This window comes from Hippopotamus amphibius, chromosome 8, assembly GCF_030028045.1.
Source record: "Hippopotamus amphibius kiboko isolate mHipAmp2 chromosome 8, mHipAmp2.hap2, whole genome shotgun sequence".
Taxonomy (NCBI): Eukaryota; Metazoa; Chordata; class Mammalia; order Artiodactyla; family Hippopotamidae; genus Hippopotamus; species Hippopotamus amphibius.
The window spans coordinates 84860587-84879118 of NC_080193.1; the positions used below are offsets into that span (position 1 = coordinate 84860587).

The window sequence follows — 18532 nt, forward strand, 5'->3', positions numbered from 1 at the left end:
TTTTGTCAGCTTGACTACTATATGTCTTGGCGTGTTTCTCCTTGGATTTATCCTGCCTGGGACTCTCTGCGCTTCCTGGACTTGGGTAGCTATTTCCTTTCCCATGTTAGGGAAGTTTTCAACTATAATCTCTTCCAGTATTTTCTAAGGTCCTTTCTCTCTCTCATCTCCTTCTGGGACCCCTATAATGCGAATGTTGGTGCATTTAACATTGTCCCAGAGGTATCTTAGGCTGTCTTCAGTTCTTTTCATTCTTTTTTCTTGATTCTTTTCTGTATCAGTGATTATCAGCATTCTGTCTTTCAGGTCACTTATTCGCCCTTCTGCCTCCTTTAATCTGTTATTGGTTCCTTCTAGTGTATTTTTCATTTCCGTTATTGTGTTGCATATCTCTGTTTGTTTACTCTTTAATTCTTCTAGGTCTTTGGTAAACTTTTCAATCTTTGCATCCAGTCTTTTTTCAAAGTCCTGGATCATCTTCACTATCATTATTCTGAATTCTTTTTCTGGAAGGGTGCCTATCTCCTCTTCATTCAGTTGTTTTTCTGGGGCTTTATCCTGTCCCTTCATCTGGTACAAAGTCCTCTGCTTTTTCATTTTCTCTATCTTTCTGTGGCTGTGGTTTTCAGTTTTGCAAGATGAAATACTGCTGATACTGCTTGATACTGCTGTCTGGCCTCTTGTGGAGGAAGCTATCTAGGAGGCTCCTGTGTGCTTCCTCATGGGAGGGACTGATGGTGGGTAGGGCTGGGTGGGCAGAGCTCAGTAAAGCTTTAATCTGCTTGTCTGCCAATGGGTAGGGCTGTGTTCGCACCTTATTGGTTGTTTGGCCTGAGGCCACCTAGCGCTGGAGCCCACAGGCTCTTTGGTGGGGCTAATGGCGGACTCTGGGAGGGCTCACACCAATAAGCACTTCCCAAAACCCCTGCTGCCAGTGCCCCTGTCTCCTCGGTGAGCCACAGCTGCCCCCCACCTCTGCAGGCAACCCTCCAGCACCAGAAGGTAGGTCTGGTTCAGTCTCCTTATCAGGTCACTGCTCCTTCCCCCTGGGTCCTGGTGAGCACACTTTTTTGTGTGCCCTCCAACAGTGGAGTCTCTGTTTCCACCAGTCCTGTGGAGGTCCTGCAATCAAATCCCGCTGGCTTTCAGGGTCTGATTCTCTGGGGATTCCTCCTCCCTTTGCTGGACTCCCAGGTTGGGAAGCCTGACGTGGGGCTCAGAACCCTCACTTTAGTGGGTGGACTTCTGCAGTATAACTGTTCTCCAGTTTGTGAGTCACCCTACTAGCATTTATGGGATTTGATTTTAACGCGATTGCACCCCTCCTACCGTCTCATTGCAGCTTCTCCTTTGTCTCTGGATGTGGGGTGTCTTTTTTGGTGAGTTCCAGTGTCTTTCTGTTGATGACTGTTCAGCAGTTAGTTGTAATTCCGGTGCTCTTGCAAGAGGGAATCTAATTTACTTTTCTAAATGGAAGTATAGTTGATTTACAATCTTCTGCCAATCTCTGCTGTCCAGCAAAGTGACTCAGTTATACACATATAGACATCTTTTTATATTCTTTTCCATTATGGTTTATCACAGGATATTGAATAGCATTCCCTGTGCTATACGGTAGGACCTTGGTTTTTATCCATCCTATATATAATAGTTTAAATCTGCTAATCCCAGACTCCCAGTCCTTCCCTCTCTCACCCCCTCCCCCTGGCAGTCACAAGTCTGTTCTCTATGTCTGTGAGTCTGTTTCTGTTTTGTAGAGAGGTTCATGGATAAAGAAGGTGTGGTGCATATATACAATGGAATATCACTCAGCCATAAAAAAGAACAAAATAATGCCATTTGCAGCAACATGGATGCAACTAGAGATTATCACACTAAGTGAAGTAAGTCAGAAAGAGAAAGACAAATACCATATGATATTGTTTATATGTGGAATCTAGAATACTCCTTGAGCAGGCACTTCTGAAGCTCTGTTTTTAGGGCAGAATCTTGAGTTAGGGAAACAGCCATGCTAGCAGCCTTGTTCCTGAAGCCCCCTCTCCTGGCTAAACAATCCTTGACCTAAGAATTGGTTGATTTTTAAGACTCTTTCGCCTTCTTGGACTCATCACTATGCATCACCGTGCTTACAGTGACCTGCAGGGTCCTCCCATGTGCCAGGCCACACCCTATACGTCTTCTGGATGACATGCATTACTAACACCGTTTTACAGGCTCAGGACAAGGGCACATAGACAAGCACAGTGGCTGAGCTGCATGTGAACCCAGGCCTATCTGATCCCAGGGCCCAGATGCTCACAGCACGCCTTGCAAATATCCACCATCTCCCCCAATTAAAAAAAAAATCAGAACTTATTTGGTCCTGAACAAAGTTAAATGAAAGGGTCCCAGAAAAACCATCAGACGTGGGTACTTCCCTGGTGGCCCAGTGATTAAGACTCTGAGCTCCCAATGCAGGGGGCTCAATCCCTGGTCAGGGAACTAGATCCCGCATGCATGCCTCAACTAAGGAGCCCGTGTGCTGCAACTAAGACCTGGTGCAACCAAATAAATAAATAATATAAAAGGAATCTAGAAAGATACTTAAAAAAAAATCAGAAGGGGTTCCACCTCTCCACTTGGAATTGTCAGTGGGTTTTCGTGTGTACGCCAGCTGCCCCCATACTACTAGAAGCTCCCTCAAAGAAGTTGCCCTGCCTCATGAGCTTTTGTGTCTCCAATGGATATGGAGTAGTTACACTTAATACCACTTGGAATTATTAGTCCACAGCTCCTATTTTCAGTTTTTGATCAAATTTTACTAAAAGGGGGTCTCTTGGGAGGAGGCATTTTATGACCCTTCTTGGGTTTTCAGAAAGGTCCTTTCTCTGCAAATCATGTCTCCCCTCTCCTAGTCTTATTCACCCATAGCTTTAAATTTTTTTCTTTCATTTTCCCAAAGTAAACCAGGTAGAAATTCAACTCTAAGTGGTTTTTTAAAAAGAGTATATATGCAGAGTACATCAATACTAAAGCAGGTAATTGCTGTAGAAGTAATACTGGTTCATAAGTAACAAAAATACTTACAACCCATATGATGGTCAGTCTTCTGGACAAATAAGGGTCAATATTCCAGTGAGCGAATGGAAGGAATGTGATGTAGAACACTTCCTGTCCCAAACCAGCTGAAAATCTGAATAGGTAATAGTAGAAATAATTCTTCACAATGTACTTCTGTACATAAGCCTAAAAGACAAAAGTTAGAAGTCTGTGAGTTCATTGAACAGGTCACTGTAAGGCAAGTTTTAAAAGCCTCTATCTAGGGATTTTCCTGGTGGTCCAGTGGTTAGGGCTCTGCACTCCCAGTGCAGGGGGACCGGGTTCAATCTCTGGTCAGGGAACTAGATCCCACATGCATGCAGCAACTAAAAGATCCCCCACGCCACAACTAAGACCCAGCACAGACAAATAAATATTTTAAAAATAAATTAATTAAAAAATGAAAACCTCTATCTAGGGATATCCCTGGCGGTCCAAAGACTCCTTGCTTCCACTGCAGGGGTTTGATCCCTGGTTTGATCCTTGGTCAGGGGAACTAAGATCCCGCATGCCTCTAGGTACGGCCAAAAAAGAAACCCCAAAGAAACAAAAACAAAACAAACAAACCCCTCTATCTGTGACTCAAGGGGTTTCAATTGCCAAGGTGCTACCTACTCTCCCCTTGGGTAATTATAGTATCACTGCTAACAGCATTGTGTTACCAAATATCTATCAACCCCCATGTGTCCACACAAACACAGATGATGTTAATTCTGCATAAAATTAAATTAGTAACATCCAAGATAGAAGTATCAGGGGAAGGGACACAAAAAAGCCAAAACCTTTCTCCTGTGTCCACAGAAGGCTAGAAACTCAAGGGAGGCAAACTGTTAGCACACTGTGTGGGTCTATGACTGTGGTAGGCAGGAGAATATCCCCAAAGATGTCCACACCCTAATCCTTAGAACCTGTGACTATGTTACCTTATACAGCAAAAGGGGCTTTGCAGATGTAATTAATGATTTCGAGATGGAGGGGTTACCCTGGATTATGTAGGTGGGTTCAATGTAATCCCTAAGATCTTTAAAAGACAGAAGGAGGCAGAAGAGTCAAGAGTCAGAAGATTTAAAGATGCTACATTGTTGGCTCTGAAGATTGAGGAAGGAGCCGAGAGTCAAGGGATGCAGGAGGCTTCTAGAAGCTGGAAAAAGCGAGGAAAAGGATCCTCTCCTTGAGGCTCCAAAAGGAACACACCTCTGCTGATGCCTTGATTTCAGCCACATAAGAACGATTCTGGACTTCTGACCTCCATACATTTTGTACCCACAGAATAAACCTGTGTTGTTTTAAGCCACTAAGTTTGTGGTCATTTGTTGTAGCAACAAGCGATTAACTAATACGAAGACTTTAGAAAAATCACTTGCTGATGAATGTTTGTAATTTACCTTTTAAATGGGACTCGTCAAGTCAGCCAACTACAGTGATGGTGTAAGTAACTCAGCACGTACACGTGGGGCCTGCTAAAATACACTCCCATTTTCTACCATCCTTTCCCACCCCATTTTCCTCGTAGTAGGCAGGGAGGAAAAAAAAGACTTAAGGGTACTAAAACAGGAACAAGCGGATAATCTGTTTAAAAATATGGTGTATGTCCTTACATTATGATATTATAGTTACAAGTAAAAAACAGAAGCATTGTTACCCCATTAAATGAATCTAAAAAGTAGTTTTAATGCCACTGATGGAAGCCATAAACTTTATAAAAATAAAATCAAAGTAAAATGCCAGTACCAAAAATGAGGAGGAGAAAAAGGCAGCCTTATCACAGGGGTGACAATGTCAAGAGTCTTGCAGGTCTGGCTTTTTGGTTTGTTTTTACACAATGTTTGAGGTCCCTGAACCCTAGGGGAATTCAGAGAATAAGTTACATGCATTTACTCTGCAAATATTCATTCTGTGCCTATGATGGATGAGTCACAACTTAGGCTGGGTACCAAGAATATTCAGATGAGCCGACACGATGCCCAGCTTCAAGGAGCTCTTATCTGGTGGGGGTGGGTGGGTACCAAAAAGTATAATTTGCAGGAATTAATTTTTAAAGCAATATTGTATTTGAAGCCTTGAAAAAGGCCAAGAGTACTTCTTATACTCAAGAAAGAAAGAAAGATGACCTTGGAAATTACAAGAATATTAACTGTGCTTGACACCGGTGGGTACCTACCAAAGAGGCATTGCTTTCCTTCTCCTAAGAGGTCCCCGATTTTATTCCAGCATCCCTACCTCCCCCACAGAGCCAGTGTGTCAGGGGGAAGTTGACACTGCCCTTAGCTCTGGAGGTACATCTGGATTCGTGTGAACCAGTCATGGTTAAGTTCAAAAATTCAGGCTCAAGTCAAGCAGTACATGGTGTTACCTGGGAGAAAGTTACTAGTCAGCAGTAAGCATACAATGTAAGCCAGAAGTTCATCTCTCGTCCGGGATGAACTTTACTTCTAAGTGAATTCAAAGGAGAGGGAATGGATCCATCCTCGAGAGGAAAGACACTAATGCACAAAATGAATTAAATAAGGAAGTGGATTGTTCCACCTCTCTGCCAAGACATGGAAAACAAGGTCAAGGGGCTGTGATGAATAAGTAAGTGACACACCCCTCCCTCCCTCCTGTCTCTCATTATCTAATGTGAGGACTCATCTCTGCAGATTCTGTTTTATAAACATACATCCAACAGGCATACATCCTCAGGGCAAATCCTGTGAAGAGACCCTTTTTAGGTAAAGATTAGTTATTTTAAAGCACCAGCTGCCAGGTACACTTGGTAATCTGTCCCGCTTTGAAGCTTTAGGAGGAAAACTTTTGCCAAACATTAGCAACAATGGTCAAACCCCTCCCTTGTGTCATTTCATGGTACCCAAGTGTTATGTGACATTATAAACACTCAGCAACAACCATTCTCTACCCTAGAGACTTATCTGAGACCAAGTTCAATATCTTCACCCTAGAAAATAACTGAAAAAATTGGCAAGAATAACAGCAAACTGCTTTAGTGTTACATAATACTAATCAAATATCTTTAGGCATGCTTTTTACAGTTTCTTAGGAACTCTTCTCTCTTTTTGGGGGGGGGGGGGGATGGAGAGCTGAATAGTCTCTAAATCTTCTTAGAAACTAAAAGCAAAGGTGAAATTTAAAATATCAACATGTGGGGCTTCCTAGGTGGCACAGTGGTTAAGAATCCGCCTGCCAATTCAGGGGACACAGGTTCGATCCCTGCTCTAGGAAAATCTCACATGCCACGGAGCAACTAAGCCCGTGTGCCAAAAAAAAAAAAAAAAAATCAACATGTGTATAGGACAGCCAAAGGAGTTTTTAGATAACATCTCTGTATATGTAATTAAATAGCTTGAGAGCCAGTATTTGCTTCCAAATTCTTGGGAATTATATGTACTGTAAATAAAGTAGTTAAGGACTTATCTTTTCAGAACAAGAATCTCAGTTTCCCTTGTAGGAAATCTCAGTTTCCCTTGTAGAAAATCTCAGTGTATATCGCTTCAATACATCTTTGTAAATAAGAATTTCAGTTCCAGTGTATGTATTGGCCTCATTGGGAACAATTAGAGGGAGAAGAAACCAGGGTTAGAAATAGAAATGGTAGTTAAAGGGACTTCCCTGGCAGTGCAGTGGTTAAGAATCTGCCTGCCAATGCAGGGGACATGGGTTCGAGCCCTAGTCTGGGAAGATCCCACATGCCATGGAGCAACTAAGCCCGTGTGCCACAACTACTGAGCCTGCGCTCTAGAGCCCGCAAGCTGCAACTATTGAGCCCATGTGCCATAACTACTGAAGCCTGCAAGCCTACAGCCCGTGCTCCACAACAAGAGAAGCCACCGCAATGAGAAGCCCACACACCGCAAGGAAGAGTAGCCCCGGCTCGCCGCAACTAGAGAAAAAACAGCTGGCACACAGCAATGAAGGCCCAACGCAGCCAATAGATAAATAAATAAAACAAAGCCAAAAAAAAAAAACAAAAACAAGAAATGGTAGGTAAAGTGAATGGCAGAGAGAAGAGGATATAAAACTGAGAGACAAGAAACCAAGTCCTGGAACAAAAACCTCTATTGCTGTATTCTGTAGAACTGGCCACACACAAGAGGCCGTGTCTCAGGGGCACAGACTCAGGAGGCAGTGATCAGCAGCTAGTTTTTCAGACAAAAGATCAGGAAAAGCACTGAACATTCAGGTGGGTGGGGAGTTATTTTTAGAAATAAAATACCTCTTAGTATGCCAATCATCTCCCTCAAAGGCAAAGAAGTTTCTAGTAAATAAGGGATGATAAGATGGAAATTACCTGTATATCCATTATTACTAACTGCAAAATGTCACTGATATTCTCATTTGTCTATTTTATTTATTGGTTTATTTTCCTGAAAGTGAAAAAACAAAATGTTTTTGCAGGTGGGGGAAAAAAAAACATGATCTCAGTCTCCCAATGCCACCTTTCCCTTTTGGTTACAAATTCCTCAAATGCACATTTTCCTAAAATGGGATTTTTGGTCATTTAAAGTTTGGGTGGGAGAACAGCTGCTCTATTTTGCAGATACCAGAGTATTCCAGGTTCTCTGCAAGGCTGCCTTCAATGCATAACTAAATCAGGACAGACAGGGAGCCATACAGACTGACGGCAAGATGAAGACAAAGAACTCTGCAACTATAGGACTTCTTGACTTGGGACTGCCCCGAAACACCTCAACGGTGTTTTGTTTTCCAAATGCACACGGAGGAGTCCGAAATGCAAAGGAAATATGGCCAGGTCAGCACCACTGGCTGGAATAAGGGCTGACCCAGACAGCAAAGAAGTGGATGCCCAGCAGACTTGGCAGCTGGCCCAGCTTTTGAGCTTTCAAAGGAGGAATACAAGAAACAGCCTTTAGCCAAAATAATGTGTGACCTTGGGGAAGTCAATTCACCTTTCTGAACCTCAGCGGCCTCAGCTGTAAAGGATGGAGTAGGATTAGCTCAGTTGGCTTTTTGTACACAAAAAGAAAATTTAAGTAGGGAAGGGCCCCTTAAACAGAATGTTACCTCAGGACCTATTATATACAATGATGTTAGATTGAAACTAATTGGTTGAAAGTGAGGAGGGGCCCAGGGAACACCTATTTCAGGCCAGGCAACGCCCACCCCACTCCCAAAGTTTTTCTCTGGAATATCCCCTCAGAGAAGTTCCCTAATCAGTTTGAGAACCACTAAGCTTCATCTCTGCCAGACCTCACATCCCACCTTTCTGTAACGAACGTGTGGCCTTGAGAACACAGGCTATAGGCTTTCCGACCTTGAGGTCTTTAAAGGACTTGGTAACCTCTTGACCAATGTCATTGCAAGGTTAAATGACTTACCTCCGTTTTTTTTTTAAATTAGAGCTGTAAATGTAAGTATGCTTCCAAAGGTCAAGTGTGAGATACTATTCTATCTCAATGCAGCCGGAAGGAATTCACACCCGGGAGGGGAGTATCCGAGGCTCCAACAGCCCACATTCACTGGAAGCAGTAGAAGGAGCTCATTCCCTTTGGCTGAGGTCAGAGCTATACAGGGTACAGCACAGTCCTCCTTAAAAATAGTTTTAGGACTCAAAGTTTTTATAGAACACACCAAACAGCAGGATTTCCTTTACCATGGCTTTGCTCTAGAGAACTCTTACAGACCCGATGAGAAGGCGGCGAGTCCAGAGGAGACAGACCTGGAGAAAAGAGGCCAGGAAGCGGGGAGGGTGCAGAGCCGGTGGTTAGGAACACGAACTAGGGAGGCAGAGTTTCTCGGATTAAATCCAGGCTGCTCCAACACTCACTACCTGAATAATCTCACACCAATGACTTGATCTCCCGGTGCCTCAGAGTCCCCTTCTGCAAATAATAGTACATACCACATGGGGATGCTGGGAAGATTAACTCAGAGGTTGTTGCTGGTAGTTGCAAAGTATTCAGGTCACAGCCTGGCTGAGAAATGTCTAAGACCTAGTTGTCGGCCGTGAACGATGACGGAGCAGTGAGGATTTCCCAGAAAGCATTTCTTGATTTTAACATGGATGCGACCCACCAGGATCCTGTTAAAAATGCAGATTTTGATACAGTTCACCCGCAACAGGGTTGCAATTTCTAATGGGCTCCCAGGTGATGCACGTGCTGCCAGGTTCCCCCCCTACCCACTGACCACACTTTGAGGAGCGAGGAGCAAGGAGACCCCAGAGGAAGGCTCTCAGATTTCATTCTCAGTGTTAGGGGAAGCCTCAATGGGAGTTTAAGAGAGTAAGATAATGTGATCAAAGCAACGGGTAAAAATGCTGGTGACAAACCAGAAGGGAACAGTTAGTGAAGTCCACGGAGGATGCCACAGTGGTCCGAATGCAGGACCTGCGCCCAGGCACGCCCCCCAACCACAGAGGGTACTAACGGCAAGGGCACGAGGACGAGGCGTCCCACTGAAATAGCAGCAGATCAAACGACCAACTGATGATGCAGACAGAAAGAAGCCATCCCAGGCTCCCTGCCTCCATCTGAGAAGGGTTTGCATAAATTCCTGGATGACAAATCCAAAATTAGTTATGCAGTCATGAAGCTTGGAGAACGTTCCTCACCTCTCAGACCATCACAATACAGGAAAAGAAACATTTCCCTAAAAGGGGCTCTTGCACCACCGTCAGAATCCTGCCTTGGAAACAAGGTCCTCTGGCTCTGCAGGCAGGAGCATCTGCCTTTATGTTCTCTGCTAAGAGAGAAGCAGCAATTAGCTTTTTTTTTTTTTTTTTTTAAAGAAAAGATAGAGGAGAGTATTCCATTAAACTCAATGGTTTTTGGAATTCTAAACTGTTTTTTTAAACTCAACTTGGGAAAGCCTTTGCCATCTCCAGTTACATCTGCTCTGCATTCAACCTACACACCAATTCCTCTCATCAGCCCCCAAGGGTTGTCGCCTTGGCATCATTTTTCAAGGTGGGAATTGCTTCATGTGCTTGGGGTTGTGGGAGAAAAGGGGCATCAGTCTCCAGACTGACAGCCACTTACAGAGACCGGGGCCTCCCCAGAAACACTTTCCACGGTTGGGCAATGTGCTGAAAGGTGGCAGATTGGGGACTAAAACTCTACATTGCCTTGTTCTCTGATTCTCACACTCTGCATACATTCATCCAGAATTCCTAATCTAGAGCCTAGAGATTAGGAAGGGCGAATCTGAGGAACTTGATGCCTCTGTCATTAGAGCCTACACTTCGCGGGGTTTTGGTCCTGCTACCTCTCTCTGAAAGACTAGGCTTTGATGGACATGGCATTACACGCTGCAGAGATGGAATATTGGTAAAATAAACACTTGAAGCTATTATAAGACAGCAACTAGCACGTTAACATGCCAAGTACAAACCAAGTAATGCCCAACATTTTTTAAAAAACTGAAAGTGGCAAATCTTTTCTAGAGAGAACTCTTTTCATATCTACATAGACTATTCATTCACTGCTCGCACTTCAGTGATAGAAGATTGACAGTAAGCAAGATTATTTCATTTAGCAATAAGCACTATGATGAAATTGAAGCAGGATCAAGTGATACCAAATGATATGTATGTGTTGGGGGGTGCTCTCCAAGGAGCCGTTTGAGCTGAGCCCTGGATGGGGATAAAAGCTGGTTCCTTTGGGGTCTGGGGTTAGAAGAACTACTTAGCAAAAAGCCCCAAAGTAGGAACCAGGCTTGTGTGCTAGGATATGGCAGGTCGCAGAGAGAGAGAGAAGAGATGAGATTAAAAGCAGAAGCTAGATCAAGCCAAGGTTTGGGATCTAGGCTGGGAACAATAGTAAGTCCCTGGAAGGTTTCAAATAAGAGTACGATTATTTGAACTTTGGCAAGACTAAAACAAATTTTGACTTAGAAACCATGGGAAGAAGCCCTGCTTTTATTCTTTTGTTTTTTAATTCCTTAAACTTAGTGGAGAAATATCATTAACTAGCAGTGCTAAACTTAAAAGCCACTGAGGGTAGAGTCCCATTGTTTGCCCAGTGAAGTAAACACGCATTTTCTTGAATTTACGTCTCTTTACTAATATGCTCCCATCACTTTTAATTACTCTTTTTTTTTTTTAAGTTAGAAAATCAAGACTTTCCAACCTATAAAGAAAATTAAATGATGATCACTTAGGAAGCCTAAGGATGATTGACAGTGTCCCTTGAAGGGGAAAACAGAAGGAACAAGAATGTACCAGGGTGTCCCCTTTCATCTTGCACTTCAGATAGAATTACGAGTTGGGTGATCTGAGCTGTCTGCTCAGTGCTCGGGTGATTAAAATTTCAGGATGGCGAGACTGAAAGTCAATAAAATGGAAGGACAACTTCTTCGAATAAAAGAGCTTGAAAGGGAACTGCACGCTAATCACTTTCATCTGCTTCGTTGGCATTTGCTGGGATCGCTCAGTCTGTGTCCAAGAACAAGAGGGAGGCTCGAGAGGACTGAACCGAATGTGGCTTTTTTTTTTTTACAGTGGAGTTTTCGTTGTAGCCTTTTCCACAATTTGAGCTTTGTTTTCCTCCTGACCATCCATCAGATTTTAGTTCCTCCTCTGAACGTCTCATAATTTCTTTTTTCTTTTCCCCAGGGACCAGCTCTCATATTGGTACCATCAGGAAGGATGAACCGGGACAAGGATTGTGAAATTCTGTGATCCAGGGCGACAACGTTTCACCTGAACCTAGAAGTGGATCTCACAACTCGACAAAACGCTGCCTGCCATCAGTGTTAGAACCCTGTGCCCGAAACACCAGTATCTGCTGAGGAAGCAAATCTAGGAATGAGAGAGAGAGAGAGGGTAGGACAGCAGTTTGCGGAGACCAGAGACAGGGCCCCTGCTAGGAGAATTCCCTCCACAGGCAGTAAGAGCAACAGCAGTCGATGCAAAGAACAGAAACTGCCGCTCCCATTTTCAGAGGGGGTGGGAGAGCCAGCTGCCCTTTAAATTCTCAAAATATCATAAGAACTTAACTGTTTTTCAAAACATTTTGGATCCGCTAAAACCTGAACCACATTGTGCCAAACGTTCTTCCATTTAATCGTTAAGCCCTTGTGTGTTCAGGGGATTTTGGGTGCAGATGTTTCTGATTCGTTTATATTAACTTATCAAAATGACATTTGGAAGAGCTATAGGATGTTCAGGAAGGAGTCTTATAAACTTGGGTTCATTAGCTTTAGCCCAGGAATTCCACCCCCTGCCCCAACGCACATACTCAGAATTCAGAACTTGGAAGGGTTGACTCAGTTCTGCTCTAACCCAGCAGCATGAACTCACCCATTCCTAATTCCCTTCAAAAAAACATTTGCTAAAGCTTTAAAAGGCACCACCAAAAAATGGGTAAAGGGGCTCAAAAGGTCTAAACTTCTAGTTATAAAATAAATAAGTTATGGGTATGTAACGTACAGCATGGTGACTAGAGTTAATAATACCATAATTGCATAGTTGAAAGTTTGCTGAGAGTAAACTGTAAAGTTCTCAACACAAGAAAAAAATTCTGTAATTATGTATGGTGACGGATGTTAACTGGGCTTACTGTGATCATTTTGCAATATATACAAATATCGAATCACTATGTTATACACCTGAAATTAATATGTCAATTATACCTCAATTAAAAACAATTTTTTTAATTTTTAAAAAGTACCACCAAAATGTAAGAAAGCTATTTGGGTACATATAAGTTTTTTCCTTGATGATCTTTTATGTACAAAGATTTAAAAACAAACATTTAAATCACACAAGGACAAAACTGACGTCTGACCAGTTTGCCACTGAAGTCAAAGATTTTATCCAAAGGCTTTCCTGCTTCCATCCTTGTTTATCGGGGCTAAACGGGCACAGAATGTTTAGTTTGGAGTTTTCTTTACCCAAGGCTATTGTGTTAGTAGGTGTATGTGTACATGGAGAAAAAAGAGGAAGCAAAAAGCTATCTTTGTGCTGCCCCATCCCTGTTTCTCAAACCCAGGCTCCACTTTTCAGAGCTCTCAAGGAATCCAAGATGGAAAAAATACTTTAGAAAGTTCTTCCTTTCTTGATCCCTTCCCCGCCGCTCCCTGGGGCACCGTCCTTATGTGGTGATGCTCCTCAGAGGTAGAGCAGGGATGGGACAGATCAGGGATGGGACAGATCAAGGATGGACAGATGGAAGGGGAGGATATTCTGCTGGGACAGTCTCACTCGTCCTCACTTCTAAGCCTCGTCTACACCGAAAGTTCTTGGGAGGTCCCATCAACTTCCGTCACATTTTCAAACCGTAGATCCCTCTGGAAGGCTGTCTCTGAGCAAGTTTAAAGCCACTGGTCACAAAAATAAACTTAGGAAAAGCTTTCAAATTGTGTGTACACACATAAAAGGACATTGAGAAGAGAGCCATGCTGGGTCAGAACAATGGTCCTTCCTACCCAGCCTGTCTCTGGCACACTGATTTCCCTGTGCCCTGTGAATGTTGTTGTTTTTGTTCTGTTCTGACTTTTAATTTTTTGAGTTAAAGGGTTTTTTTTTAAATCTCGTGTTTTCTTTCTGATTATCTGATTACCACTTATTTTTCTGATGAACACATTTCACTCCAGAATACGTGAGATCAAAAACTATATAAAACAAAGTAAAAATTACCTGTTATCTCAACCCTCAGACTCAGTGCCTTTGAATACCTCCATTGGTCTCTCTCCTCTCCTATGCCTAAGTGTGGGGGCCTGTGTTTTCACAAAATTGAGATGCCACTGAACTTTAAGTATTATTTTAAGTATTATTTATTTTATTGTGAGCATCTCCCTGGGTCCTTAAACACTATTTTAGATCACAACTTCAGCCAAGCCTGGCTGTTTAACTTTTTTGTTCCACCTTTACTGTGCTCCCCCTGCTCACTCACCTGTTCCCACGGCCGATTCCAGTGCAAACTAAGAGCACAGACACGCCTGCAGGTCGGGGGAGCAGGAATCCTATCACCCAAGAACCTCTTTACTGGAGCTCCCCGCCCCCTCCACGGCAGCCCCTGGAGGTGCCATTCCATGGATGCTGTCTCACCTCACTCACTCCGTAACCTGGCCAAATAACCATCACACCAAGAACATTCCCTGAGACCACCTGTGTGCAATTTTCAGTCTCACTGCGGTTTGCTTCCTTTGTTTCCCAAGGACCTCAAGTCTCTTTGCCAGATTTTGCAAAAGTGTCAGAGATCCAGTTTAAGGCCACCCAAGGGCCACAGCTCAAAGCACACTGCCAAAGAAATAAAGGGTGACCTGGAGATGGACACGACCCGGGACAGTCACTGTGCCGAGGCAGAAACACAGTCCTATCACCCACCTCTCAACAACCAGGTTCTCTGTGGGCTTTGTATGCGAGCCATGGGCCTCTCCCTTCAGTTCTGGCCAGCTCTGGCTGAGTTAAACAGACACCAATGGAACAAGACAAGGGTCTGGGCATGAGCACCAGACTTAGTCCAGTGACACAGCTGCTGGGCCACTCTGGGGAAGTTTGAAGTTTTCACCTGAGCAGTGGGTATAACATCAGCTCCCCTGCAGAGGCTCTCGGAAGATGAGATGAAGTCACTTATGTAAACCACACCAAGCCACGCCAGACACACGGGATGAGCTCAATAAACGGTAGTTGTATTTGCATGGTTTTGATTACAAAAATAAATACTGTGTCAGAAGTGTCGCGTTATAGTAGAGCACAGAGGAGGGAAAGAAGGTGAGGAGATTTTAAAAACAAAGACATCACAGAGGAGGAGGAAAGCAAGCTGTCCTGGAAGGAGGCTGCAATGGTGACAGAAAGAGAAAGGGAAGAGGGGCATTCCAGCTGAAGGGAACAGCATGAGGGAAGGTATGGAAGCAGCAAGGCACAGGGTTCCTGGAACAGTCCCGGGCCCAGTAGAGAGTGCAAGGTATTTATAGGGGGGATTGTACGTAGCAAGGCTAGAAGGCCTAGAAGGGGTGACCAGAGCCAGGGAGAGGAGTCCTGAAGGCAGTAATAAGGAGGTTGGGTTGAAGTGGATGATAGGGAGCCGCTGAGTGTCTGAGCCAGGAAGCGATGTGATCAGAGAAGTGCTCTAAACGGCCAGCTCTGTTCTCACACTCTTGTCCTTTCTCTGTGATTTCCCATCGTTGCAGACTGAAATGTACCTGAGGAGAGGTTACAGACATGCTGCAACATGCCTGGGAAACCACTTCTCTCCTCAAGCTGTGCTCTTAGAAGGTCTCACACACAACCTGCCTCTGCCACCCACAGCCCCGCGGCCCGGGAGGAGCCTCCTGTGTCCCATGTCACATCTGCAATAAAAGCCGGTGCTCCCAGAGCCTCCGTGGGCCATCATGGAAGATGAAGAAAACTTGGTTTCTGTTTTTGGCCTTGGCTCGGCCATGTGGGATCTGATGATACAGTTATTTAGCAAGAAACCACAGGAACAAAAACAATTTGATGAAACCCAGAGAAAGTGAGTTCCTCCACAGGAGGCGACCGAATGCCACAGGCTGTGCAGAGACCCACCCCGAACAAACCCTCAGGCTCTGGGCTTCGGCTCAGTTCCGTCACCAAGTGACGCATGCTTCGGATGCCTCCTCCACAAATGGGGACCGTGGCTCCTGTACCTAAGAATACAGAACTTACTGAAAATACCAAAGTGTAGAAAATGTGGTTCTCATTTCTTTTCATAGAACACAATTTCTGTGACCAGAACCGATGACCCTCATGCATAAGGGATGGTCTGAGAAACATGGGTTTGCAGCGCTGATAAGGAAGTTATCAGACCAAGTTAAACAATGGGGTGTCTCTGCCTGCTTCCGCGAGGATGCTGATGAAGCAGGGAGAGCACGGGTTGAAAGAAAAGAGTAGAGGTAAAGGATGCTTGGGGTCCTCACAGCACTCATTTCAGAACGGCAGGCAGAGGTCCACGGATGCAAAGCCCTGCCCACTCGCGCCCGCTTCCTTCCCCCTGCTTTCTATGCTAGGATGGAAGCCTGCCATCCTAAGCCAACTGAAATCACAAGGCATTGCCACATTGTCTGAAACGGAGGCTCCTCTGGTTAAAATAATGACTTCAGCATCATCCATGTCCTCATCCTTTGAAGTGTGGTCTCCAGACCCAAAGCATGGGCATCACTTGTTAGAAATTCAGAATCTCTAGCCCACCCCACACCTGGGGAATCCCTGGGAACTTTAACCAGACTCCCCAGGTGATTCGCGTGCATGTTAAAGCTTGAGAAGCACTAAACCGCATCTCATGAGAAAAATAAAATGGTTGGATGTACCAAGATTTTACTATGCTCTCTGGGCCCATGGAAACCTGAAAGGGGAAACTACTTTAAAAGTGTAAAATCACTCAGTAAAGACTAGGCAAATCCAGAGAGGCAGACAGAAAATAAATGGGTGGTTGCCCAGAGCTGGAGTTGAGGTGGGGAGGAAGTGGGGGTGGTTGGGAGGGGACTGCTAATGGGTACAGGTTTCTTTTTAGATGATGAAAATGCTCTAAAAGTGATTATGGTGTTGGTTGCACAACTCTGAATATACTGAAAATCATTTAAATAGGTGAATTACATGGTATGTGAATTATGTCTCAAGAAAGCTTTAAAATAGACATAAAAGCCCTCAGGAGGTTCAAAAACACCAAACTGAAAATTCTGACTCCTGACTGCAAAAGAGACCACCTGTAGAACCAGATCTTGAAGGGCACCTCCAAAAAGAGACTGTTCTGTGGTCCCAGGGTGGTGAGACTTAAGGGACATATTAGGGAACAGAGTTTCTTCCAACACAGAGGCGCTGAAATGGTCCCTGGCTCTTAAAACATAAAAGCTTCTATGCTGCCCTTAGACCCAGGTCACAGAGTCTGTGCCCTGGACTTTGTGACATACACACCCCATTCTGATCCTCCTCCAGCTGTGTGCCTCCTCCCAGAGCAAGGGAAGATGCCCAGTCTTCTAGATCTTTCTACAGGCACCTGATATCCCCGCATTCCCTGCCCAAATGCCCAAGCTTGCATGCGGGGCCTGTGCTGGTCTCTCCCGCAGGGCTGCCCTTCCCAGTGTAGACGAGAGCGCCAGCCTGCACGTTCCCAGGCCCGAGGGCTGCCCATTGGTGAGGGAGGAGCCCGGGCACGTGGGGAGTCCACTGGACAGCACCGGGAGGGCGGCAGGCTGACACCCTGACTCTGAAGCATGCCGGTGTGGAACTCTGGGGTCTGAGAATTCTAACCGTGAGCCTAGCTTTCCAGGTCACGTGAAGATCAATATGTCAAGGCAGGAGGGCAAAATGTATCATATGTAACACTTTGTCAGCTTGATAAATATCTTTAAAATACCTTGACCTATGGAATCTCTGTCTCCATTTGTGCACTTGCCCTAAAACCCTATTTCAGAGGTCGATTATTTTTTTTTCTAAGTTTGTCAAGCAGTCAGTGAATATTTTTGGTTTTCTCCCCAGCATGTTGTATTTTATAGGTAAATATTAATTATTCATTAAAGGCCAGCCCATCTTTTCATAACTTCATACATAATAAATGCCAAGGATTTATTTTTGCTCCAAGAGTATAGGAAGTTTTAGGATAAGAAGCACTTCAGTGTGTTTGCCTTCATGTATACCTCATATTTGCAAAACATGATAATTTAAAAAAAAAACGGAAAACGGGAAATAAAGAACAATGAAAAAAGGGACTTCCCTGGTAGTCCAGTGGTTAAGAATCTGCCTTCCAATGCAGGGGATATGGGTTTGATCCCTGGTTGGTGAACTAAGATCCCACACGCTGAGGGGCAACTAAGCCTGCATGCCGCAATTACTGAGCATGCAAGCCACAACTAGAGAGCCTGCATGCTGCAACTACAGAGCCCATGCGCCCTGGAGCCCACATGCCACAACCAGAAAGAAGCCTGTACGCCACAACGAAGAACCCCATGCTGCAAGTAAGATCCAATGAAGCCAAAAATGAAATAAGTTTTAAAAAAAAGAGCAATGAGAAAAGATACTGAATATTTTACAACATTAATAAAGCTTAAAGATCCTTTTGGGCTACTTTTCTTCTTCTAAAGGATGGAAAAGCAAATCCTTGAGAAAAAAATACAAGCTGCTGAAGACTTTTTTTTTTTTTTTAATGGAACTTTAGGGAGGGGAGGAATTTAATGAGTTGAACCATAAGAGTTAAAGAATCTTTCACGGCTCTTTGATTTTTCTTAACTGATAGTCTGGAGACAGATTCCTAGAAGGGGTGATTTTGTTCTTGTATCACATGTGACCCACAATTTGAGCAGGAGAAGAAATCTTAGTCTTGTGCCTTCTCAAAATATTCTGCTTTGGAATTATTATTATTTTTTTTTTTTATAAATTTATTTATTTATTTATATCATTGGCTGTGTTGGGTCTTCGTTGCTGCACACGGGCTTTCTCTAGTTGCGGCGAGCGGGGGCTACTCTTCATTGTGGTGCCCGGGCTTCCCATTGCAATGGCCTCTTGATGCAGAGCACGGGCTCTAGGCACGTGGGCTTCAGC

General features: G+C 44.2%; 1 protein-coding gene across 3 annotated transcripts in view; it reads right to left on the reverse strand.

Moving 5' to 3' along the window:
- SGPP2 (sphingosine-1-phosphate phosphatase 2) overlaps nt 1-18532 on the reverse strand; it is a 126836-nt gene that overhangs the window by 72089 nt on the left and 36215 nt on the right. For 2 of the 3 annotated variants that reach the window (XM_057747248.1, XM_057747247.1), the window contains one exon: nt 3067-3225. In XM_057747248.1, the coding sequence (XP_057603231.1) occupies nt 3067-3225 (159 nt within the window). Of the gene's footprint in view, nt 1-3066; nt 3226-5239; nt 5278-18532 lie in introns of those variants that run through there. The other variant, XM_057747249.1, reaches the window with a different exon arrangement.